Here is a 25,389-nt window from a genome sequence, read left to right as displayed (position 1 = left end):
AAAAAACTAGAACTCTTGGTTCCAAAATGATACCTTTTATTAGACCAACTGGAAATGGCAAGAAAATTGTCCTTTTCTGCAAGCTTTCGGGATCAAAGTCCCTTTGTCAGGCTCTGGGAAAAGTTAGATGGTACAAGATGGTAAAAAGTCCCCATAGGTAGGAAATAAACTTCATTTTTGCACAGAGGGAGCTGAAGATGGAAGTCTGTCCCTCTGGGTCCATGAGTGTCTTTGTGAGCTGTGTTGAGTAGCTCTTTCATGTGTTGATCAGTTGGTCGAATAAAAGGTATCATTTTGGAACCAAGAGTTCTAGTTTTTTGTATGTCTTTTTGTCTCAGACCAACATGGCTACCAAGTACACCCCTGAAACATGGAAGATGCCGAATTTTAGCCTATTTTGGATTTTAAATTTCATAGCAGAACAACAAGGAAGTTTTTTTTGCCTCCCTGCCTGTCATCTGACACCTCCAGGGAAGGAATTCTACCTGATCAACACATCAAAATGCTACTCAACACAGCTCACAAAGACGCTCATGGACCCAGAGGGACAGACTTCCATCTTCAGCTCCCTCTGTGCAAAAATGAAGTTTATTTCCTACCTACGGGGACTTTTTACCATCTTGTACCATCACTTTTCCCAGAGCCTGACGAAGGGACTTTGATCCCGAAAGTTTGCAGAAAAGGACAATTTTCTTGCCATTTTCCAGTTGGTCTAATAAAAGGTATCATTTTGGAACCAAGAGTTCTAGTTTTTTGTATGTCTTTTTGTCTCAGACCAACACAGCTACCAAGTACACCCCTAAAATACTATGGAGTTGTACCACTACAACAGATCTAGCTCCCTGGAGAATATTTTTAAATGTAGTCTATGCATAAAATTACAATAAGTTTTAGCAACATGGAATTTGTGTGGTTCCAGTATTAAAAAACAAAAACAGTAGAGATGAGATCATATGCCAGGTACAAGTTTCTTAAAACAACAATTTTAAAATTAAATTAAACTACTTAATGATTTATAAATATTCAGAAAAATTGACCCCACACAAAAATGTAGTGCTATAGTTTTCGTGCGGCTATATTGTATTTCTATATAAAGAGGCAAAATCTCTACAAAGCTCAATTTAGACTTACTCACCAAGTTCCCCTGGCACCTGCATAAGATCGCAGTCTCTAATGAAACATCTTAACAGAAGATGCAAAGATGGTAGAGCTTTTCAACACCTACCTTGCCTCAGTCTTCACAAAAAAATAAAAAAATTAAGCCAGACAGCTAATAAGATAAGGAAGGAAGCAAGCTAAGGGTTGAGATATAGAAAGACATTTTAACCTTTGATCAGTCCAAATTAATTTAAGTCAGCAGAGCCTAATAAATGTCATCCTAGGGTACTAAAGGAACTGGTAGATGAGATCTTGGACCCACAGGGAACAATATTTATAAAGTCATGGAAGACAGGCACAGTACCAAAGGATTGGAAAAAGGCCAAACTTCGCCTTTTAAAAAACAGGCAAAAAGGGGGATTTGCGCACTTTTAAACCAGTTAACTTCCCAGGTATTGAGGTAAGGCTAACAGGAACATAAGGAAGGCCCTTTGCAAGCATCTGGAAAAGGAAAGGCTAATCATGAAAACCCAGCATAGATTTACCAAAAACGAATCATTCCGAGCAAACCTGATCTCCTTCTTCAATAAAATAACTAGTTGGGTGGATGAAGGCAGTACAGTGAATATAGTGTATCTGGACTTCAGCCAGGTCTCCAACAAAGTCCCGTATGACCTTCTCATAACCTTCTGAAAAATGAGGGATAGACTACTAAATTAGATTGTAGATTGACAACTAGCTCAAGCAAACGGTAATTATAAATGGATCCATGTCAAAATGGCAGGAGGTTTGAAGAGGAGACCCACAGGAATATGTCCTGGGCCCAGTGTTGTTCAATGTGTTTATTAATAATTTGGATAATGAGCAAATTTGCAGGTGACACCAAACTGGGAAGGACTGCAAACAAACTAGAGGACAGAAGTGCAATTCAGAAGGATCTCAATGGACTTAAAACCTGGGATGGAGCTAACATGATGAAGTTCAACACTGACAAATATAAGGTGCTACACCAAGAAAAATAATCAAACACACACACACAAAATGGGCAACAACTGGCTGGACAACTACGCAAAAGGCTGTGGGCTGCATCAGTGGCATTAGGTGCAAGACACAGGAGATGACAGTGCCTCTTTACTCGACACTGATTAGACCTCATCTAGTTTTGGGCTCCACATTTTAAAAAGGACGTGAACTTAGAGTTCAGGGGTAAGTGATAAAAATGATAAAGGGCCTGAAATGAAAACTTACATTTAAATTGTGTGTCTTTTCACTAGTTATGAAAACAGTGTAATGGAGTTTGGAATACGTATGATATTCATATGATAAATTCTCTTTGGACTATATTTGCTTAAGAGGAAAAATAAATCATAAGCTATTCCCAGCCTACAACAGAAATCCAAAAGGGAAGACACTACTTCTCCTTATGACAGAAGTACCAGAATGAAGAGTGGCATGAGCGAAAAGGAAACATGATAACCTGAGTTGCAGAATCTACTTCCTTGGGCAATTCTTAGAAACAAAACACTTAACTAACAGTGTGCAAACCAAAGACTTCACCATAACAGTCAGCTATGCATGACTGCACTTCCTGGGATATTGAGTGCAGTCCCCTACATTCACAAGCAACTTTTTCCCCAAGGATCCCCCAAATCTTCATTAGACTATGGAGATCACACTGACAAAAGAGTTAGCAGAACAGTGTAGATTTAAATTAAAGGTCAGTTATGAAGGAATGAGACAGTCTTTCCTGACAGTCCTGCTTTGAGGACTGCAGCTCAAGCAACACCAGCTTTACGAACATGCTGCTTGGAAGATTCTAAGGTGACCAGAAGCTATACCCTGGTACTGACCATTTACTAATATTTACACTAGCATAAAACATCATCTAACATTCAACTGAAAACATCTGTTCTCCTCAAGGTCCAAATTTCTCAAAAGATCCTTTAGCCTTCACCCTTTTTGGGAGGAGGAAGTAGGGATTAGGAAGAAGAAACAACAGAAGACTGACTGCTAATGGAAGCAAACTGCAAATGGAAGGCAAATTGCATGTGATGTTACCGGGGCCACTGGTTTTCAACCTTTTTAGACTCCTTGATAGACTCAAGGAATCTCTCAAACAAGGCCAGCTCTTAGTTCTCATTCATGTTTTGACTACAGAAAAACAGAGCAATTCTCCTGCTGGCAAAGAACTCTGAGACTACAACAGGTCAGAATGCAAATCACGTTTCCACATATAACAGTCTGACATTACCTGGCACCCCATGGCACCCTTGAAAGCATCTTGATGCAAACCAGAGTGTCGTGGCACCCTGCTTCAAAAAATCATTGCATTAAGTCACCATCTGGTTTGCTCATGGAAACTTTTTAATCCTCTATATTTTCACCACAGTTTGGAAAGAATAACCATTCTGAAAGGCAATAAACAAACAGGAACCAATAGCAATTACCTGCTACCCACAACCATTAATATGTGGCTGAAACTTGCTCCTTTCCCCCTAAAAAAGAGCACTAAGGTCACTATGCTTCAATTTAAAAAAATGAAGTCGCTTGAGATATCTACGCAGAGACCGAAAAACAGAACAAACTCAACATGAATAAACAGCTGAAAAACAGAAGGTAGAATTATGCCTTTGCAGCAAGAAAAGAGCCTCCTTCCCTCCACTGCTACGAAAGCCACAGAATTACTACTCACACAAAGCTATTTTATAGATGGAACTGGGTACTGATTTCTAACCACATTATTCAAGCATCGGTCTGAAGAATCAAGCTACTAGACCAGGAATGTCTAGGAAGCAGCTAGGTTAGGTCCCTTGAAAATTTCTCATGCTTCAATCTTAAATAACCAAATTTTAAGTCATCTGCAAATTCTGCCACTTCGCTTTCTGGCCCCTTTGCTAGATATTTTTTTTTATCCAACCCCACTCATTTTAAGGAAGCATTGGCTCATTGCTATGCTCACCATGAACCTTCTAGTCCTACTCTTTCTTTTCCATCCTTCAATGGAGTTTTAATCCAAAGCACTAATTACTCTCTCAGGATATATTTCCTAGTTTCCTTAATAACCTCTTGTGAGGAAATCTCATGAAAATTTTGGGGAAATTCAAATAAATTCATCCATCTGTTCACATGCTCAAGTTATTCTAACAGATTACAGAAACCACACTGATGTTAATCACATTCCCTAGATTTATTTTTTAACTTTTGCTGATTCTTATTTGTTTCCAGTCTCCCTGTAATATTTTTTATTAAAAATGGGTAATGTACCTGCAATTCTCCAGTCATTTAGTATAACATGTTTTGATGAAATTTGAAGTTTGTTAGCTGGTCAACCACCTTGTTCTCAAATGTTTCAGAACACTTAAATGTGTATCCAATGTGGTCCAAATAACTTGATGTTCAGGTGCATCAGTTTTTCCAGGACTTCCTTGTTAACATTCCTCAGTCTTGTTTTCACTATGTAAAAAGATCAGGTTCAAGGTATAGTTTCATATATTCATAGGTCTCAAGGTTGAAAGGGAACACTAGGATTATCTAGTTTGACACTGCATAACACAGGGCAACCAATCTTACTCAGTAATCTCTGTGTTTAGTTCGTAACTTCTGTTTGATACTTAAAAGACTTCAAGTGATAGAGCATTCACATCCCTAAGAAAATTGTTCCGATTAGTTACCCTCAACTGTTAGAAAAAAAACCTGTGCGCATGTGTGCGTGCACACACACCACAATTTCTCCAGCTTCCAAACACTGAAGTTCATTATCCCTTTTCTTGTTCAATTAAGACAGGGATGGATTTAGCCTGTGAAACTGTTTGATCCAGGCTGCTGGGCTACCAGTGGGCCAGGGAATTTGGAGGCACGGCCTGCTGAAGGATCTGGAGCCCCAGTAGACATAGGGAACAGCAGCCAGGGTGGGGGGTGGGCAAGTGAGGACTATACAATCCTTGCTGACCCCTGAGGCTGCCTGGCCCAACACTGCTTGCCCTACTTCCACTGCCACCACCCCACTTGCTCTGTTGCTGAGGTGCTGGCCACCACCACTCCATGCCGCAGGCTGGACCTGATCCACAAACAGCCCCATGGTCTGGTCCACAGAAAGACCCATCAGCCTGGGACAGCAAGTGAGTTTGATACCCCCGAGTAAAGTGGTATTTACCCACCCAACATTCTTTTATGTGAAAAGCAATATAAATAAATTGTTTATCTTGTCTGCGATGTCCTTACCTTCATTAACTGTTCTCTCAGTTCTCTTACAACTCTTTCAGGTGTCCTGTTTCCAATTTTCCAACAAAATTCCTTGCTACTTGCTCTTGTACCTCTAGCTAGTTGTTACTGAAATTTATGTTCAGCCTTTCTCATTTTATTTTGTTTTCTTGTCAGTTCTGTTTCAGGATTTAGGGCCAGCATCACTTGCCATGGAATTATCTAGGACGGTTCCTGGCTCACTTCATAAAGCTGGCCATATAAAATTCTTGATTCCCTGATTTGGTTGGAAATGAGTAAAAAAAAAACAAAAATAAAAAACCAAAAAATCCCTACACTCATGCCACAAGCTTCTCATGACCTCCCATGATTTGAAACTAGAGCATAGAAACTTTTTTGATAGTCTGTCCTTTGAAATTATTGGACTCTGAGCATTTCCAGAGTTTGAGGAAAATAATGCCCTTCCAAAAAACCTATTTATTTTTGGCCTTTTTCTTTCAAATTTTACTGCTATTGTCCTGTATTCTCTTTCCCAGCTTTGCCTTCAAAGATTACCACATTTTAAAAGTGACCCTGCAACAACTGAAGATTGAGGGAATATGCCTGGTATTTGAATTTATCAGATTGCATCACAGACATTAGACATTAGGGCTGGAAGGGACCTCTCAAGATCATTGGGTCCAGTCCCCTGCGGCAGGCAGTCAGCAGGGGTCAAATGATCTCAACAAGATAGGCATCCAAGTGTTTTTTAAAGGAATCCAGATTCCAAGGTGGGGTCTCAACATTCTTATACTCAAGACACTCCTTGGAAAATGGAATGGTGGGAGTTTATTAAAATGGTGGGAGTTTATTTCAGGCTCTGGGGACTTGGACAGTAAAGTTTTTCCTTATGTCCAGCCTAAAACAATCTTCCAAGAGTTCGTGACTGCTGGACCTAGTCTTTCCATGGGGTGCTCTGATGAACAGGCAGGTTTTCCGAGTTCCCAGTACACACCCCTTATATACTTACAGGTTGCCACCAAGTCACCTCTGAGCCTATGCTTTTCCAGGCCAGGTGTCCCATGTCTCAGCCTCTACTCATAAGGCCTGCCCTCTTGTCCTCTAATAATTTGCGTGGCTCTCCTCTGGACTCCCTTGAGCTTCTCCACATTCTTTCTGAATTGTGGAGCCCAAACTGGACACAGTATTCCAGCTGTGATCTCACCAAGGCCGATTAAAGTGGGAAGATGACTTCCCACATCTTGTTTGAGATGCATCGGAAGATGCAGGCCAGAGTTGTTTGCTTTGCCAGCTGCAGCGTCGCATGGGTGGCTCATGTTCATCTTCTGGTCAGTCATGACCCCCAAGTCTTTTTCGGACACAATACTAGCTAGCATAGCACTGCCGAGCCTATAAATGTGGTGTGGGTTCCTTTCTCCCAAGGTGGAGCACCTTACATTTCTCGATGTTGAATGCCATCAAGTCTGCCCACCTTGTAAGTCTATTGACGTTGGCTTGGATTGCCAGCCTATCCTCTGGGGTGGCTGTACTTCCCCATAGTTTGGTATCATCAGCAGACTTAGCCAGTCCGCTTGTAACACCTGAGTCCAGATCATTTATAAATACATTAAAGAGTACAGGTCTGAGAACAGAGCCCTGGGGGATGCCACTGGTTACAGTGTGCCAAGTTGAGTTGGTTCCATCAACTATCACTCTCTGGGCCCGTCCACAGAGCCTGTTCCCCAGCCACTGGACTGTGAAATTGTCTAGGCCACAATTCCCCAATTTTTCCACAAGGACATCATGGGACACCAGGTCAAAGGCTTTCTTGTAGTCCAAGAATATGAGATCCACCTCTTCTCCTTTGTCCAGGTGATGTATACCTGGTCATAGAAGGAGATCAGGTTGGTCATCAACATATTTTAAAGCTTATTTCATGGCTACATGGAAAGTGAAGAAGTGTTCAACATAGATGGTGCTTGCTAAATTTGTAAATGGGGAAAGTAGCAGAGAACATAATATTCAGACTTGTTTATATTTTATAAATGATATGACCTCACCTCTGTGAAGAAGCATTTTGATAAGTCACTGGATACAATCAGACTTGGAATGAAATGCCTGATTTTGTGGATGCTATAAAATATATGGAGGGAACAAACATCATCTCTGCTAAGCTGGAGTTCAGCTCAGTGTTGTTAATTGACAGAAGGAACCTTCTGTGCTATGGATGGCATTTCCCATTTGATGAAGACCATCGGGTTAGAACTGTGTACAGGTCTGTTGGAAATTATCAATCCCTTATTTAGGTAGGACAGAAATTCAACTTTGTCAAGAATGGTATGCTGAGGATCACTAATAAAACCCCCACAAAATTTGGTATTGGCTGTAGTGATCACTAGGTTCAATAAATACAGGCATATACGAATGAGAAGAACTAACCAAAGACTGTAATTGTGTAACAGCAGAAACCTTTGCAGACCCTTTGTCTAATCTCTTTAATTTACTGACTACTTAACTGAAGGACCATCTCCCAATTACCAACTTTCTCTTTAAATTACACCTGACAATCATTCAGCATGTAAATCTTCATATGATTGAGAAGATTTTATTGATATAACTGAAACCAAACCAAAAAGCACCCCTTTTTAGTAAATTCTAATCCCAAAAAGGACTGAAAATAGTTTTGGATAGATTCTCTTTGACCTGCAGGATTCCAGGACACATTCAATCTTATCCCTTGTTCAAAAAGTACATTGGGAAATATGAAGAGTTAGTGTGGTGGCGTATGGCAAGGTATTTCTATCTGGTGACAACACTGGATTTATTTCTGTAATACAATTGTTCCTGATAGTCCCAAAAAACCTTATCAAGTGTTTAGTAGAGACTAAGGAATAGATAAAAGCTAGTTGGCTGCTGCTCAGCAGGAAACTGTGGTGATGCCATCATGCTGGTGCATACATACAGAGTCTGCATGAAGGACTTTATGTGCCTCTTTAATTGAGGATATATACCCATCTTTTAATAACTGTTTCCAAACTCGATACCACCCAGGTACTGCTGGCTGATCATATAGGAACAGTATGCCAGAAATATTTTTGGTACATCTTGTTTTTATCCATAGATTCCAACTGTTACATTTAAGATGCAGATCATTTTACAAAAACCCATGGCCTTTCTCACATTCAACAGCATATTACTGCAATGCACTCTGCTGCTCATCATAACTTCACAAGTAAAGTAAACCTATGGTCTCTGTAGCGCAAGACAGAGAACTACCAGCTGGGTGTTTTCTGTTGAGGGGTCATCACTTCTGGAATTCACCGCCTATTCTTGGTCTGAAATACCATGACTCTGCTGCACTTCAGCAAAGACTATTTTTTTTATCAAAGTGTTAGAACCAGTTGGAAAGTAATGAGGACTAGTACTTGTGGTTAGAGTATAAGCAGTTAGCAACATTTTCTAGCAGCAGGCCATAATGACCCAGCTCCAGTCTGAGATGAGACCTGGCCACTTATGTGTCTCCTCCACTGCCCAGCTGCAGTACAGGCAAAGGCCCTCTCCTCTTCCGCCAAGGAAATCTGCCAAAGTCCCCTGGCTCTGCAGGCTGCATGCTGACCTCTGGCATAGTAAGATATTGATGGGGTGCTTATTTGGGTGTGATCACGTTCTGATTACTTCTTATCTTAGGGGGTTTTTTTGGTTTCCTGGAAGCAGCTGGTTTTATCTTCCATGTCAGTGGGTCTCAACATTCTTATACTCAAGACACTCCTTGGAAAATGCCAGCTCTTAGCTTTTAATCTTTTTTTGACTACAGAAAAATAATAGAGCAATTCTTGTCACAAAGAATTCAGAAAGACTACAACATTTCATAAATGTTTTTGACATCAGGGATTCCTATTTGAAACCTCTGAGTTCATCTTGTGAATCATATGTAGACACTTGCACACCTAACAGCACTGATTTGTGCTGCACCCTGAAAAAGATCTCTGGTTGAAAACCACTGTTCTATATCATACCGACAATTATATTAAAGATGCCTGAAGATTAGGACAAGCAATAAGACTACCTAAAAAGCAGGGTAAGGGACATTCCTAGAGCAGCGGTATCTAAGGACATTTGTATATGTGCTTGCGTCACAGCACCAGGTGCTTTTAAAAGTGCCCGGTGCTGCAGCGCCTGCAGTTGTATGAGTAGCAAAATGCATGTCAGCACTGAGAAAATGGCTGCAGCATGCTTTTGAACTAAAACACATTGGAGCGCACCACCTCCATTTTCTCAGCAGTGATGTGCATTTTGCCACTTATACAACTGCATGTGCCGCAGCACAGTGTGCATCAGCTCACATGTGGAGCAAACTTGGTTAATTGCCAGATCTCCTGCGTATTGCAGGATGAAAAGGTATGTGTATAAATGCCCTTAAATCCAATCCACCTCCCAGCTTCTTAAGGTATTTACCCGTTTCCAAATATAGATGAACAGACTTCCAAATCTGAAACAACTTTAGCTGATATAAATGTATACTTAGTCAACAAACCTGAAACAGATCTCGTTTACTTTCTTTTCAATGGGGGATTGGCACTTGAGGTTAATGATAATGCTTTGGTACGAGCTTGATTTTAAAATAATTTAACCGTGAAGCTATATGCCTAATAAACAGTCTCCAAAACTGATACACACTTAATCTAACAAATCCAAAAAAAAATAAGCAGGGGTACTAAATAGCTTTTGTGCAATTTCCCCCCCAATGACTGATACCAACTGGCAGCTTTACTAACCACTGAGTTTTTAATAATTAGTACATTAAGGATCAGACTTTACTTCCAATCTTCAAGCAGTGTGTGTTTTTCGATCAGTGGGAAGTCTGTTGTAGACTGAATACCCTGACAGAACCAACATTCAGATCATGATTCAAAACATGTTTTGGCACCCCTTCACAGAATATGTCTGATATTTATTGCTAAGAACTATAAAAGTTTTAATGACTTAATAAAATGACACATTTTAACTTAATAATATTCAAACAAGAATTAAAAAAAAATTAAAAACAGAATATGGCTACCAATTCATACCAGGTGAATATTTGGCCCATTAAAATAGTATGGATATTAACAATTTCAGATCCCTTAACACTTAGAGAAATCTTCAGGGGCTAGGATTACTGTGACTCCTGTTATAAATGGGAGAAATTGTAGCTTTAACTCAACAGTGGTTTTAGTATGGACTTCTATAAGATAAGCATTTCTCTCCAAGATTTTAAGATGGTAGATCATATACTCTGGCCTCCTGTGTAACTGACATTAAGGATTCCACCTAGTGATTTCTCCATCTAGTCCAACATCTTGTGGTAGAAGTAAAGGGCATTTTTAGAAAGCCAGTCATCTTGATTTAGACGTAGTTAGGGGAAAATGAACTATTTCCTGGGCATGATTCAGAATGAAAAACACTCAAATTTCGTTTAATTACTGCAGAATTTTTAAAATAAGAAACTATTTTCATTTTAGTTATTTTTAATACAATTTTGGTTCATCATCTAGTTTTTCAAAATTTCCATTTTTCTTCAAACAAACAGGCAAAATTGAAAGAAGAAAAAAGAAAGAAAAGCTGTGCAATTTTGTCCCTATAAATTTTCATATATTTAAGAATTTTTGAAGTAACAGAATGGAAAAAGGAGAAAAAGGGGGGGGGGGGAAGGAGGGGGGAGGACAAAGAGAGGTGTAACATGGAAGATGTTTCATGGCAATAAAGGAATAAGTTAGAACCAACATTTTTTTTTGCAGTCCTTGAAAACCAAAGCAAATATTTCTATTCAAAATTAAGCAAAAGTATTTTTTAAATTTATGATCACAAAATGTAATAAAAAAAGAATGTTTCTTATAACGATTTTATTTTTTAATAAAGCATTCTGACAAAAAATAACCTGCTCTATCCTGACTTCAGGACTGACACACAGAATTTGCTACTTCCTATTTACCATGTTCCACATTTCCCAGAGTCTTAAAAACATGCATCTCACTACCTATCTGAACTTTGCTGACATTAAACTTCAAGATGAGCACTGTGTAGCAATGACTACAAGGTAAATCTGGAAGTTGGGAAATTCTGAATTTAAGCCTGGCTTTATCCATTGTTGGACATCAAGTCATCATTACTGCTATATCAGAGGAGTGCATCAGGAGCTTGGTGAACAACTGTTCACTAGGGTGTCACAACCCAATTAAACAGTGCCCATGCCACTAGCAAGAGATACCATTCAGACCATCCTCATTTTGCTCACAGTAGTCAACTAAGGGTTAAAAGAAATCCTTGCCAGAAACTCCTGAAACAAAACCCGGAGGGAAAACTATAAGTAATTGGTCAGCTGAAATAAAATCCGAGCGAAAACTGTATATAATTGGTCAAGAAACAAGCTTAGGCCCCTCACACGTAACCTCATATGTAACAGGCAGGAAACCTGACCCACTACCTTGTAACCTGATAACACAAAGAACTGCTGCTTTGCCAAAAAATTAAAGATTCCACTTAGCAGTTCATCATTGGATACCTCCATTAGATACCTCTGTCTATAAATAGTTTAGCAGCTTCCGCCCAAGTCGGAGAACTCTGGGGAAATCTCTGAGGAGAAACCTGAGCCCAACACCAGAGTGAATTAGTGGACTGATCAACCACTAATGACTCCCCGTCACCGTTAATCTTGATGTAGTAAAGCCCTGCAGGCACGATAGCTCATTCCGGCCTCGTTCGTCATCGCTTAACTGTAACCCGACCTCGACCTCGTACGTTCGACTGTAACCGAAGCAACTGTAACGGAACAAAGGCTCAGCCTGCGTTGCACGTCACTATCTGGGCGACGTAAGTAAACAATCTCCTGCAACCAACACGCATCTGTGCCTGGTTAATTTCACTCCATCCATTAATTACCCACCTGTCAAGTAAAAATCTAAACCCTCCAGTGAGAGTCAGGACGCAGCTGCCGGCGGCTGCTCTGATTCTCGACATAGGGCACCCCTGGGGAAGACCAGTACCAATGGATATAAACTCCTGGAAGGCCACTTCAGGCTTAATACCATGAAAAACTCCTTCAGTCAGGGTGTCCAAACTGTGGAACAAACTCCCTCCAGAGGTGGTGCAGTCACCTACCCTGGAGGTTTTCAAGAGAAGACTAGACAGTCACCTCAATTGTCATCCTGCCTAGAGCTGAGGGGCTGGACCCGATGATCTGCAAGGTCCCTTCCAGCCCCTAGCTATCTATGAAAAAATCAGTATTTTTCATTCACATGAAATATTCGCATATTTAAATAGGCATAAGATTTATTTACCTATCTCAAAAAGGCATTGAAAAGTAATTACATTTTTGCATTGTAAGAATGTAAATACTATAATAAACTTTTGAAATTGTTATTATTGTGATTTTCAGCACATATACCTAAGCAGAGAAGTGCCTATTTAGTTTTCAACTCTCCTTCCCCATACATACAAAATGAAACACAGATTTGAAGGCAAACCAAATCATAATTTATGTGCATTATATACACAAACTTGAATTCAATAGATCATACATTTCTTATTTGTTCAAAATACTAAATTTAATGTCTGAAGCAAAAGTCTTGCATAATGGATATTTCGCACATGTAATTTGAGTGAAAATGTATTACATACTTGGCAGGATCTTTGAACAACAGTTTTGAGTAACACATAAAAAAGCTGGCTTACAAGAAATTATATGCGTCACATTATCCTCCTCCCCTCCTGAACAGTACAAATTCAGACAGAGTGATATTACTCCATTCAACAAGCAGCAAGGAAACAAAGGAGCTGCTGAACAAGACAGGTACAAATCTCAGTTCCCCTATTTCCTCCACAATATAGAAACTTCCCAAGCCAAACAATTAACCTGCAGTAAACTCAGCATCTACCACTTGTTTCTTTGCAGAAATGGTACTAAATGGGAAAATAAAATATTTATTAAATATTGTGATTATAAAAAAAGCATTTAAAATATTTTGAAAGCTAGAAGGTAAATTTCATTCTTGTTTGCTGGTTCATTTGCTTTCTGTGGTGGAGATAGAGGCGGGAGAAAGTAAGGAGAAGGGAATGAAAACCTCTGACCCGTTAAGGAGACAAGGTTCTTTGGGTGAATCTGATATCTTTGGACTAACTTAAATAGTTTGAAATTTCTTTTTCCAACTATTTAAGTTGGTCTAATAAAAGATATCAGATTCACCCAAAGAACCTTGTCTGCCTATGTCCTTAGACCAACACAACTACAACCTACACATCTCTGACCCCTTAACACACACACCCACCCACCCACCAAGAGGGGGGCTCCTAACCAAAGCCCTGTTCTACATACCTATGGACAAAGGCTACATATACATATACTAGCATGTGCACTGGAAAAAAAGTTCAGAGGATGCTTGCAACAGTTGTCCACTGATGCTTCATCTCCCTTTCCATGAGGCAGCCACAGTTCTACTGAAGTGGTTTCTTAGGCTCCATGGACAGAGAACCTCTGTATCTTTGTAAGTTTCCTGGATATAACATTTGATCCATTGGGAGAATAGATAAAAGGATGCCAGAAGCTCTTCCTTGGATAGAATGAAAAAATAAGCTTGCTCCCTGAAAGGTTTTTTTCATCTAAACACATTTCTTCTGAGAACCACAACCTGCTAAGGTTTCCTCCATACTGCTAGCAGCACTATGACAAAAACCTTGTCATGAAATGGAAGAAAGCTACTTTCTCCCACCTCTATCTCCTCCCCGGAAATGACCTCCATCAAAAAAAAATGCTTTTGGAATGTTGAGGCACAAATCAACTATATTAAACAGAAAAGCCTAAAAGAGGTCACTGCTGGCAACAAAAAAAATCTTACAAAAAAAAAAAAAATCAATCAACTTTGGTAAATGGAACACCAAGGGCCGGATGCCATCATTCCTCAAAGGAGCGGGGGCATGAATGCGGAGGGACCTAAAAAACTTAAGCTGTTTTTGAAAAACCTCCTTGAGATCCTTAAGATCCTCCCTAAGATCCTTTTCGAGTGCTCGGAGAGAACTTCTTCCTTACAAACAAGTTTTTCTCCCCTTTTAATGAGTTGGGTGTGCTGGTTTGTCTCCGCTCAAGAGACTGCCTCTGCCACTAACTTTGTTTCTGCTTTAGGGAAAACTTACGGATGCTCTCGCTCCTAGGTTTCCTCCAAACTTTTTCAGGAGAGCTAAAGGGATGTTTGACTTTTGTCCTGTGGCCTTCACTAAGTGAGAGCCTGCAGGACAGTTTCATAGATGTTACCTTTCTGTACACTGCTCTGAGTGAAGCAGGAGTGTTAACGGAAAAGTAACAGTATCTCTTGAAACTGGAAAAATCCTAGATGTGATTTGTCTACATTCTGCCTGTAATATGCCCTGTATCTTCATTGCTGAAGATCAAGGCACAGAATTTAAAGAGACGTTTTCAGTACCACATACAATTTTTTAAATTTATTTTTTAATTGTCTTCATCTAAATTCAAAAGTTCTCAACATAAAATCTTAAAACAGATTCTGGAAGATGGGGATTAAACAGATTCTGGAAGATGGGGATTATATCAACCAGAGTGCTTTAAATATTCAAATGCAAGAATTTTTTAAATGCAAAGCATTCTTCAGGTTACTGAAGAAGAATGCTTTGCATTTGAAACCCTGCCTAACTTTATCCCAATTACAGAGTTAGTTCAATAGAAGCTATTAGCCCCCAAAATCCTTGCCTCTTGCATTTTTCCTGGACCATCATAGCTACAACACATGCTAATACTACCTTCAATATTCAAAACGCTGCAGGAAACAGATCTGACTAGGTGTTTACTAAGGAAACTTTCCTACTTTTCATTTTTTGGGGTTTTTTTAAGAAACCAAAGCCTATTTTAATTGGCCCACTTTCAAACGGTAATACTCCCGTTCAGGACTATATTCCTGATTTTTCTAGAAAAGCTCTTTAGTATAGGATACTTAAATTAAATAGAAGCAATTACTTTAAATTTTTTGAGATACTACTGGATGCTTTACCCACTTAATTTTTTATAGAAGATATATAGACAGAGGGGAGGAAATTGTTAGAGAAATTAGAAAAAGAGGTGATTGTATGTATATATATTGGATGTAATCCAATTACTGATAAAGTGTTAGTCATTTATCACCAACAATCAATATAATTTTTCTTGTATTTCCTAGCAAAAACATCCACTCAAAAGAAAAAAGAATCTTATCTGCTAGCAGACACTACTTTATATCAATTAAAAAAAAATTGAAGTTATAGCTGAATTAGTTGATAAAACATGGTTTCCAGCAAAGTAAATAGAGGACAAACAGATACTTGGAAAACTGGTTACTATTTATTCAATAATCAGACTCAAAATATTAATCCATAAAAAAAACTGAATGATAAATTTTTTTCCATTATTTGAAAAGTTATCAGTTACCCACCATTAAGAGATACAAATTGCTATTTGCAAAGGTTTTGATGCAAGTTAGCCAATCATCAATTAATATCATGAAGCAGTTGGTGAACCTTGGAATGATGGATTGACTTCACAACACACCAGCTGAACTACTGAATGCACCAAGTTTATGTCCATTAACAATAAATCAGTGGACCTTATATGCCGTGGAGTTAATTTTTAAAACTTCAGCTGCTGGATGGGTGCTAGAACTTTTACCAAAACCCAATGTACAGAGGACTTAAACACGAAAACATTGTTGTGACAGAGTCCCATGGAAAATTTAAAAATCAATTATATGGGAAAATAAAGTAATATTTACATATTCTCTGTAACAGCTGCCTTCAAGGAATTTTAAAAAATTCTTACATTATTGTTTGTTCTTTCAGAAGTGGTAAGGAATAAAGCTATTAGAAGACTGAGTCATTGATAACTACAATCATTAGACTAGGAGTGTCAAGCTCATCTGGCCCCATGGCAGTGGAGGTCCTGGACCATCAAGGGTAGGTATTATGTGCAGCAAAGATCCCAGAAAGGCCAGAGCAGGAACTGTGTGCAGCATGTCCCAGTGCCTGCACAAGGGCTGTTACAGGGGCGTGTGGGTCATCTTGGACCCAGGGGCAGCAATGGGCCTGGATGGCATGGCTCTTTGGACCAAATCTGACCCATGGATCGTATCTGGACACCCCTGCATTAGGCAAGACACATCAAATGTAGGGTCACCATAGGAAATCTCCCCCCAAATTAGGTTCATAAATCTATGCGGCCCAAAGTAAACCATGAATGGGAAGAAATATTAAGATCCAGTGTGGAAGAAGAGCAGAAAAATCCTAAAAGTCATAATTCCAGTGTAAACTACAATTCTCTGCAAAACAGACTGCAGATACATAAAGCAACCAATTTGACTTCTTAAAGAGTTATTAAAAGATGAGAGGATGCAAGAATATCTTTGCCAGACACAGAAACAAACCAGAATATTCAGATTTAGTTAAGTCTTGTAGGGGAAAAGAAAATACAGTATGATCCTAGAAAGGCTGTCATGTTCATGGTAGGAAGAAAGAGCAGCAATCTCTGCCATCTGCAAAGAGGCTTAGAGAAAATGGCAGTATTGATGTACTGGTTCCAAAAAGCCGTCTTTGCTGCTAATCTGGAGGCAGTTAAAGCCTGAGCAAGACTTTCGCCTTGAGTTTACGAACTGCCAATTCTACTCTTCCACACAAGATTTCTAGTCCATCACATGCAGTATTAGACATTAAATTAAGGGAAAAGGAGAAGAAAACACCCTTTCTCCTTTTAGAAAATACGCATATTAGTGGAAAAGAAGGCTGCTTGCCAAACATCCCCTTAGTGTGTTAACTGCTGCTAGAGACCCTTTTTCTACCACTTAAATAAACCTCTAGATTGGAGGCTAGGCGGAATCTGATATACTTCTTGAGTACCAGACAGAAAAGTACTGAGAAAAATGAGAAGCAGCAGCCATCTTAAAAGTAAAATGGGGAGAAGCAAGGTTTCTGTATGGAATAAACTGACGTCAGACACCTGCAGCACTGCGATTATCAGGCAGTGATGACACAAAGCCTTTCCAGGAGGATGACTGTTCCAGCTCTATGTACAAGCAGTCCTCGGACTTACAACACAATTGGTTCCTGAAAACAGCGTTTTAAGTTGAAACGTTGCAACTCGGAACCGATTTTCCTATAGGAAACAATGTTATAAATGGGGGATTCGTTCTTGAACCAAGGCTTGATACCCTGTTTTCACCAAAAATAAACCAGTAATATAGCTACATTAATGTATTTATATTGTAAATAGCAATCATATTGATTTGGAAGGACTTCTTTGAGGTGACTTTGCTGGACTTTTTGAAGGGTTCTTGACTGAAATCTTCTCAGGAGTCTTGGCTACAGGTTTTTCTGGAGTCTTGCCTGCTTTCTTAAAGAAAGTGTCCAAGGAAGTTTGGACAGATGTTCTCCAGGGAGATGAGTGACACAGCGACCTGTTCGCTGGCATGGCGCCACATCAGATCAAGCGTTGTAAAGTAGAAATTAACATCAGAAAGTTGAAACCGGCTGTCAATGTATAAACTTTGTAAGTGCAAAATGTAACTCGAAACGCTGTATGTCGAGGACTGCCTGTACTGGTATTGCTTAGCCTGTAACACTCACTGGAGCCTCGAGTCTCTAAAAAATAAATAAATAAAAAAATCACTGCTTCCTCTGCCAGGGAATGTTAAGCGGGGAGCCAGGAGGAGGAGAGAGGGAATAAAGCAGCAAGAACAGTGGTGCTCCACCTTTTAGCCCCTTGGTCCAGATGAGTTACATAGCTGGTTCACAAGTCAGATCAAGGCACATACAGCAGGAATGGGCCCCAGGGGCCTGGCATTAATCCCTCCCTACCCTGCATGCCCACTTCCTCCCAACCCCCCAAACTAAAATTGGGCCTTGAGGTCCAGTGCTGCCCCTGATCCAGCACGCAGAGACCTGGTCTCCCCCATGGGTCTGGAAACTTGGCAGCAGGGGAGGGGTGCCACCTCTCCTCCACCACCAAATTTCCAGACCTGTGCCGAGTCGCACAGGCTAGATAACTGTGCCACAGCCCAGATCTGCCCCATGGGCTGGGGATTGAGCATCCCTGAGCAAGGAAGTAGCATTTTTAAAGCAAGCTGCCTAACACATTTGGAAAACATTTTGGTGAATCTTCAGTCACAGGGCAGTGATTTGAACCTTAAACCATAACAACTACATTACAGAAAGAGTATCCTACCATATGGCCTGCAACCAAAGTTCCCTCCCTCCAAGCTACCAAAAGATTTGCCAAGACAAACTGCAAAGGGGAACGGAGATGTGGAAATCCTGCAGATCTCCAGAGTCCGACAAGAATAACACAGTTTCCTGATGCCAACTACTAATGGGTGAGTAAAGCAAACACAACTTTGCCTTTTTCTCCCTTGAAGAGAATCAGATGAAGAAAGCCATCTATAAAATGGTCACAAAAAAAAAACAACTGGCAGGTAAGACCCTAGACAAGTTCTTTTGCTTATAGGAGTGAAGACAGTGACAGTGAGGCAGAAAACCCTGCCATCTTGAAAGAGGATTCAGGAAAGAAACAGGATTGGTAACCTATGACCAAATGCATCTTCTTTGCTGCTAATCTGAAGACAGCTAAAACTTAAAGAAGACTTTATTTTCTTCAGTTTTCAAAACTTCATTCCTAAAAGGGGGGGGGGGGGGAGAAAAAGTTAAAGTAAAGCTGAACTGACTACTTCTGGTCAAAAGAAGGAAAAAGAGTTTGGGGGGGGAGAGAGGGAGAGAGGAAAGAAGAGAGGCTTGGAAGGAAAAAGAAACAATAAATTAGTAATAGAGAAATATATACCTACCTTAACTGATAACTCTCTTGTATCCTCTTTTTCTGACGTGTGGAGCCATAACAATCTCTGTGAGGATTTGTACTCATTAAAAGGGGACAGGAAAGAGAAAAGGGCAGGCTCTTGACATATATGTTTTAACTGGAATTATTCCAAAAAGTGCACAAAAATACTACAGCTTTTGTATGAACCATTCATATGTGGAAAATGTTAACTTGATATCTCCCAAATGTGTAGCAGTATTTGTACTAAAATATGTTATAAAATAAACCTAAGTGGGAACCATATATCACTTGTTTCCAAAGTTCTGTACCTCGACATCCTGAACACTGGATAAAGAAGTTGATTAAATCCAGAAGTGCTATGTCCCTGTCTTGTTTATATGATTCAATCCAGTCGTCCACCACAGACTGTCAAGAAAAAAGAAATACTTATCAGATATTTTGAAGTATTTTATGGAAGGTAAATGACTTTCTGAATGTAATTTATTAACTGAGAATTTATTTCCCACAATTATGTGTATAAATTCAGAATTTTGCGTACCTTTCCTCACCTAGTAGAGACAGAATAAATATTGTGAGCAACCACTACACCTCATGTTTCATTTTCTAGTATTAGAATTAGAGAAATATTTAGATATACAAAAGCAAACAGTCTTCAATTAGACTGTTCACAGTGCTTAAAAGTATGTCTTGGCCAGATTTAAACCATGTTTATTGCATCAAGTATCTGCCCAACTTTTAATGATCAGCTTAACAACAGACTAGTGATAACATACTACTTACTTACTTACATTTCTCTGTATGCTTCTGTACAGTTGTGTACTTGTTTACAGCAGGTATCTTATAATATTAGCTATACACATATGCCTAGCTGGTTATTTAGCTTCTAAAGAAAAAAAAAAAAAGAGTCTGTTGCAACACTAGATAGTCAGGAGGGCCTGAGAGAAAGAGCATCTTCTGACACATGGTAAAAGTACCAATCATTTTTCTCACTGGCTTACTGTTTTGTTAAAGAAGTGTGCTTTTTTATCCTGTATTTATTTTCCTAAATCAGTGTTTCCCAAACTTTTTTTAACCTGAACACCAACTGTGCTTTGAAGTTGATTGTGTTTTCCCACTGTAGTTCAAGCGCCACCCATCTTAATTTATATAACTGCGACGCCCCTGTTGCAAGTTTTGTGCATTGCTGGAGTGTATCTTTCTAACAATGCCTTCTCTTCCTTCTTGCATACTTTGATGAGTAGTGAAACATTTTACAATGTAGACATCTCGAGGATCATCACTGATGTCTGAGTTATCTCTCACTGAAATGAATGTGGCAGTTCATTCCACAAAGCTCCTGTTTCTGGCTCTTTGCAAGCTCAAGTAAACATCTTATACTCACTCTATATTTTGACAATTTCTTTGCAACTATAAGTTAAGACTATTTTTTTTAATTAAAGCTGAATTTCTAATGAATAATTTAGAGATTTTTACATTTCTTCCAAATAAGTCATTTTTTGTCCTCCCAAGTGGGAGATTTCATCCATTTTGCAAAATGCAGCCCTAGAGATAATAATCACAGATATCTCACTTTTGCTGAAGTTAAAAAGTAGTTTCAAGTGCTGAAAATGGTAGATGTCTAATGCATGTCTTTATGATCAGATCATTAATTTTGTGTGAAGAATGCAAACCCAGGAAGCCACACTAGAGGGTGTGCTATCAGTGCAGGCACACGAGGCACGAAGGTAGGGCTAAACAGACACAGAGAAAAGCATTCACCTGACACATTCTAGCAATGATCCAGTTTCCAATTTTATTTTTTGTCTACTGTAGCATGAAGCACTCTCCAGATACATGTGCCACACCTTACATTCAGATCTGCAGGAAATCTGAATTGGTTAAGGTTATTAAGAGTTAGAAGCAGATTTTCTGACATTTAAATGCCACATTATCTCTTTTATTCATCAGACCGGTGGAAAAACACTGCTTTCCTTTCACAGAAACAATGCTTAGCTTTCACTTTTTCAACTGCCTCTCTAAAAAGCTTGCCACCCAAGAAATAAAGCAAAGCTACTATGTGGTAACTCTGCGATGGAAGAAATCTTGGTGAAAACTTTGTGGTATTCTCCCCGGAAAGAGTTGTGAGAAAAACCCATGGAAGGAAGTTCTACACAAATGCTGAAGTCCTGACATGACTCTCTAAAGAAACCACTATTTTCTGGTTTTGCATTCGACATTTATTTAAAAAATAATCTGAAGAAGTCGATGTCCTTGGCAAAAATGGAGATCCCCAGTCTTGGATCACTGGAACATAGTATCACTCAGACATAAAGCCCAAATACTTTATTAGTTCTGAGTTACACTAAATAATTTGCAGACAAATGAAGACAGCAAAGCCTGCCATGAAGACTTACTTCCTCCACCATACAAACACACAGGCAAAGGACAACAACATGAAAGAATTTTAGCATGTGTTCGATAGGTTCACGGGTTTTGCTTTGATTTACTACAGATTTGATTAGTGATTCCTTATAGAAAGAATTAAGATTTAAGCTATTCTAGGAGACTGCTGTTTGCAGGGGTGACTTCAAAGGGCATGGCAGAAGGTGTAGCAGTGATTCTGACATCCTTTCCCCTCTGCTTATTGGTTGCCAGCTCCAAAATCCCTCCTTGCACTTTACACAAATTCATTTCAATTTCTTTCTTCCTTCCCTCCTACTTTAATACCCCCATTCCCCCACTGCATCATGTGCCCAACCTCAGCTCTGTGTGGTACACCACCTCACCCTCTGAGATGGGCACAGAAAGCAAAAGCTGGAGGAAAGATGGGGAGCCTGGAGACCATGGGAACCAGTGGAGGTGACTGGGGGAAAGAAGGTGACAGCAGGAGCCCCATATAGGGGCCCACATCTGGGGCAGCTCCCAGCCAGCTCTGGGCTGCGCAGGGAAATCCTTATGCAGCTCATAGCTGGCTGGGACCTGCCCCAGAAGTGGGATAGTTCCTGGGCAGCCCAGGCTGGGCAGCGAAGCAGAGATCTCCCAAGTCCCGGCACTGCTTGGCTCCCAGCTCCCGGGGGAAGCCAGGAACTGAGCAGCACCAGGACCAGGGGAGTTCCCCATCCTCTCTGGCCCGTTAGTGTTGGGGGCTGACCAGGAGCAAATTTGCTAAGTCTACACATGCACTACTGCACAGTATCTACTGAGCAGTTAGCTTACTGTTAACTGTTCAGTAAATGAATTTACTGCACAGTAAATGTGTACACATATAGACGATGATGCTTTACTGCACAGTAGATTAGTCTATCATGCAGTAAACCATCTCATGTAGACACACCTGCAGTGAACAAGAACTACAGGTTTCCCTCACTTATGTGGATTCTGTATGTACAAATTCACTCTTATGCGATGACCCTTTTTATACTAAATATTCATTATAAGTGTGGTAAATTTACTCTTATGTGATCAGTGTGATGGAAGCCTGCAGTCAGCTGCTTTATGCAAAGTATTGTGGGAGTGATGCGCTCCAAAATATAGTCTCCTGTGTGGATCTGTGCTCCTCGCTCATTGTCTGCGACACGTTTCTGTAGTTGTCATCCCTATTATGGTAACATTCACCACCACCCTCTGCTTGTGTACTGTCTACTGTTGGCGAGTACCAAAATTGTCTTGTAAAAGTGATAGAAATGGATCTGGGGGTCAGTACAGTCGAAGTCTTGGAACATATCCCTATTTGTTACACTGTAAAGTGGGTTCCCTTTATACTAATTTGAGTTATGTGCCGTTTTCCAGGAATGCGTGTACAGCATAAAGTGAGGGAAACTTGTACTTCTTAATTCATCAGCACTCACAGCTAGCAGCGTAAGTAAAGATGAAACTAAAATCTTTGATGTGTCAGAAAAATATTTTGTGCTCAACAAGTACTATAAGAGATATACCTTCAAACCTTATGACCAAAACCAAAGCCAGAGAACAGTATGCTATGTCATTCTAACCGGGCCCACTTACAGGCAAACTTGTAGACAACAGTTTTAGTCAATAAAAGATGATGAAACCAGAGCAGGTATGTCGTAACAAACAGAGCTGGACCTTAATCATGCTTTTAAATATATGCTACAGAAGTGGATATATAAAAAACCAGCCACAAAAACTTTCACTATTTCTGCTGTCTGATATGCCTAAACCAAGAAACAAAGCATTTACCTGAAAAAGAGACAATAATACATGTACTGTGGGACAAATCATGGAAAAAGCCAAAAATGCAGTGTATGTTGCCACATGGACTTGCTTTCCAAAAAAGGAATTATTGTACAAAAATATGTAGACAGGGAAAGAATGAATTCTATAAAATGCATCAAGTGAAAAATGACAAAGACAGCTTCTTAAACTAGCTTGTTAACATCACTAGTGAACTAGAGTATAATAAAAACAAGAAACAGTTTTGCACATCTAAAACAAAGCAAATGTAGGTGCACACATGAAACAATGACATGAGATTTTAGGATCATTTCAACACTTACAAGATAAAACCTCCAACTTGTAAGAAAGCAGCAACTCTAGACTAAAATTTGCCATTGATACATTAAAGTAACCGTGGGATAAGGTGACAGTGACATGTCCATGCAAGGACAAACTTCACAAGCTACACTTTGAAATAAATGAAATGCCACAAGTGCTCCAGCTTTCAGCAGAATTAAATGAAAAAAAAAAAAAAAGAGGTTTCTGTGATACCCAAGGTATTCTATTAATATAGAAAGCATTAGAAAGCAGTTCTATCCATGCATCTCCAACAAGGGATACATAGTCAAGACAGAAATACTTAAAAAAAAAAGCAGATGCCATCCTGGAGAATATTGTATGGAAACAAGAGAGTCTGTCACAAGAACTGTGTGACAGGATTTCCTCTAAAGAAGGAACTTAAAAAACAGACAGCCAATCTTATGGATATAGGAGATTTTTTTAAAATTACAGAACAGGGAAACTGGACCAGCAGTATAGTAGTGACTAAAAACAGGTAAACTCGGTTCATATATTGATTCCTTACATTTCAAAGGTGTGAAATGTTACTTTTTTTTTTTTTAAACCAACCACTGAAGAGAGCCAGTAGATACCATAAAGGTGAAGACCTTTCCATTTCAAATGCTGCAGCTAGTTCCTGGCAGGTGAAACTCAAAAAAACCCTTCTCTCACTAGTTCTTAAGAGTTATTTTGGTTATGAATGCTGTCTGATAGTTCATCAGTACCAGAAAAGTATTAGAGATACAAAATTTAGAAGCTGAGGGAATCTGAGGAGTTGCCATAATTGCAAATGTTGTCTTAGGCCCCAGGTGAACATTAATATAACCTCACAACTTGGATCAGAGAAATTTTATTCCCAGCTCCCAAAATTGTGCATCCTGCAATGCCAGGACTCCTCTGATCCCCACTGTGCGACTAATAGTGAGGGGTGCCCAGCACAGAGTCCTGGTCACTCATGCCTGTCTCCCTGCCTGCCAGCAAGCTGAAAGACAAGTCAGACAGCTGAACACAGGGGACTGGCATAAATAGGGCAGAGGGGCACATTAGAACATTAGTTCTCAACCTTTTTAGGTTCAAGGCACCCCTCCATAACTTCTCCAGAGTTTAGCAGTACCCTATTTCAAAAACTAAATTTTACTCACTTTTTGATAAAGGGAAAATGATAGAGCTATTTTACTGGTGCAAAGAACTCAGAAAGACTACAACAGGTCATTGTGTTTTTGGCACTCCAGATTCTTATTTGAAATCTCTTGGTTTATCTTGTGATTCATGTAGGTGTTTGCAGACCTAACAGTGTTTATATTGCACAACACCCTTAAAAGGATCTCAGCACCCCAAGGCCCTACAGCACCATGGCTGAGAATCGCTGCCTTGGAGACTAACTGGTTCAGAGAGGCATAATGTTTTAACAATATCAGCACATTTTACCAGAGGCTATGAACAAAGTAGGCTGTTGCCTATGAAAGGTCATGCTTCTGTGAACCAGTTAGTCTCCAAGGTGCCACCCTGCCCTACTACTGTCCATAGGTAAAGCAGTAGTAGATTCTTAAATGGAACAAAGGCAAAACAAGATTCAGTATCAAAATCTACAGATAATATAGTCACACCAGAAATAAGGCACCCTTTTTAAAAACAGTGAAGCCAGTGGCACAATCTATATTAGGTATATGGTGGAGTCTCCAGCACTATCCTTTAAAACCACAATTGAATGTCTCTCTCAAAACGCACACCCTGTAGTTCAGCTAAAAGTTACGGGCTTGATACATGAATGGGTGAAATTCAAT

The 25,389-nt window shown here is 39.6% G+C and overlaps 1 protein-coding gene across 2 annotated transcripts in view; it reads right to left on the bottom strand.

Moving 5' to 3' along the window:
- STAG1 (STAG1 cohesin complex component) overlaps positions 1–25,389 on the bottom strand; it is a 304,994-nt gene that overhangs the window by 185,903 nt on the left and 93,702 nt on the right. The window contains exon 5 of one of the 2 annotated variants that reach the window (XM_059730741.1): positions 19,420–19,516. The exons of the other annotated variant lie outside the window; for it this stretch is intronic. Within the exon in view, the coding sequence (XP_059586724.1) occupies positions 19,420–19,516 (97 nt within the window). The remainder of the gene's footprint in view (positions 1–19,419; positions 19,517–25,389) is intronic. 2 annotated transcript variants of the gene reach the window in all.

Source organism: Alligator mississippiensis, chromosome 7 (assembly GCF_030867095.1).
Source record: "Alligator mississippiensis isolate rAllMis1 chromosome 7, rAllMis1, whole genome shotgun sequence".
NCBI classification, from domain to species: Eukaryota; Metazoa; Chordata; order Crocodylia; family Alligatoridae; genus Alligator; species Alligator mississippiensis.
Note: the sequence above shows the minus strand (reverse complement) of the source record. Positions and strands in the feature narration are given on the sequence as shown.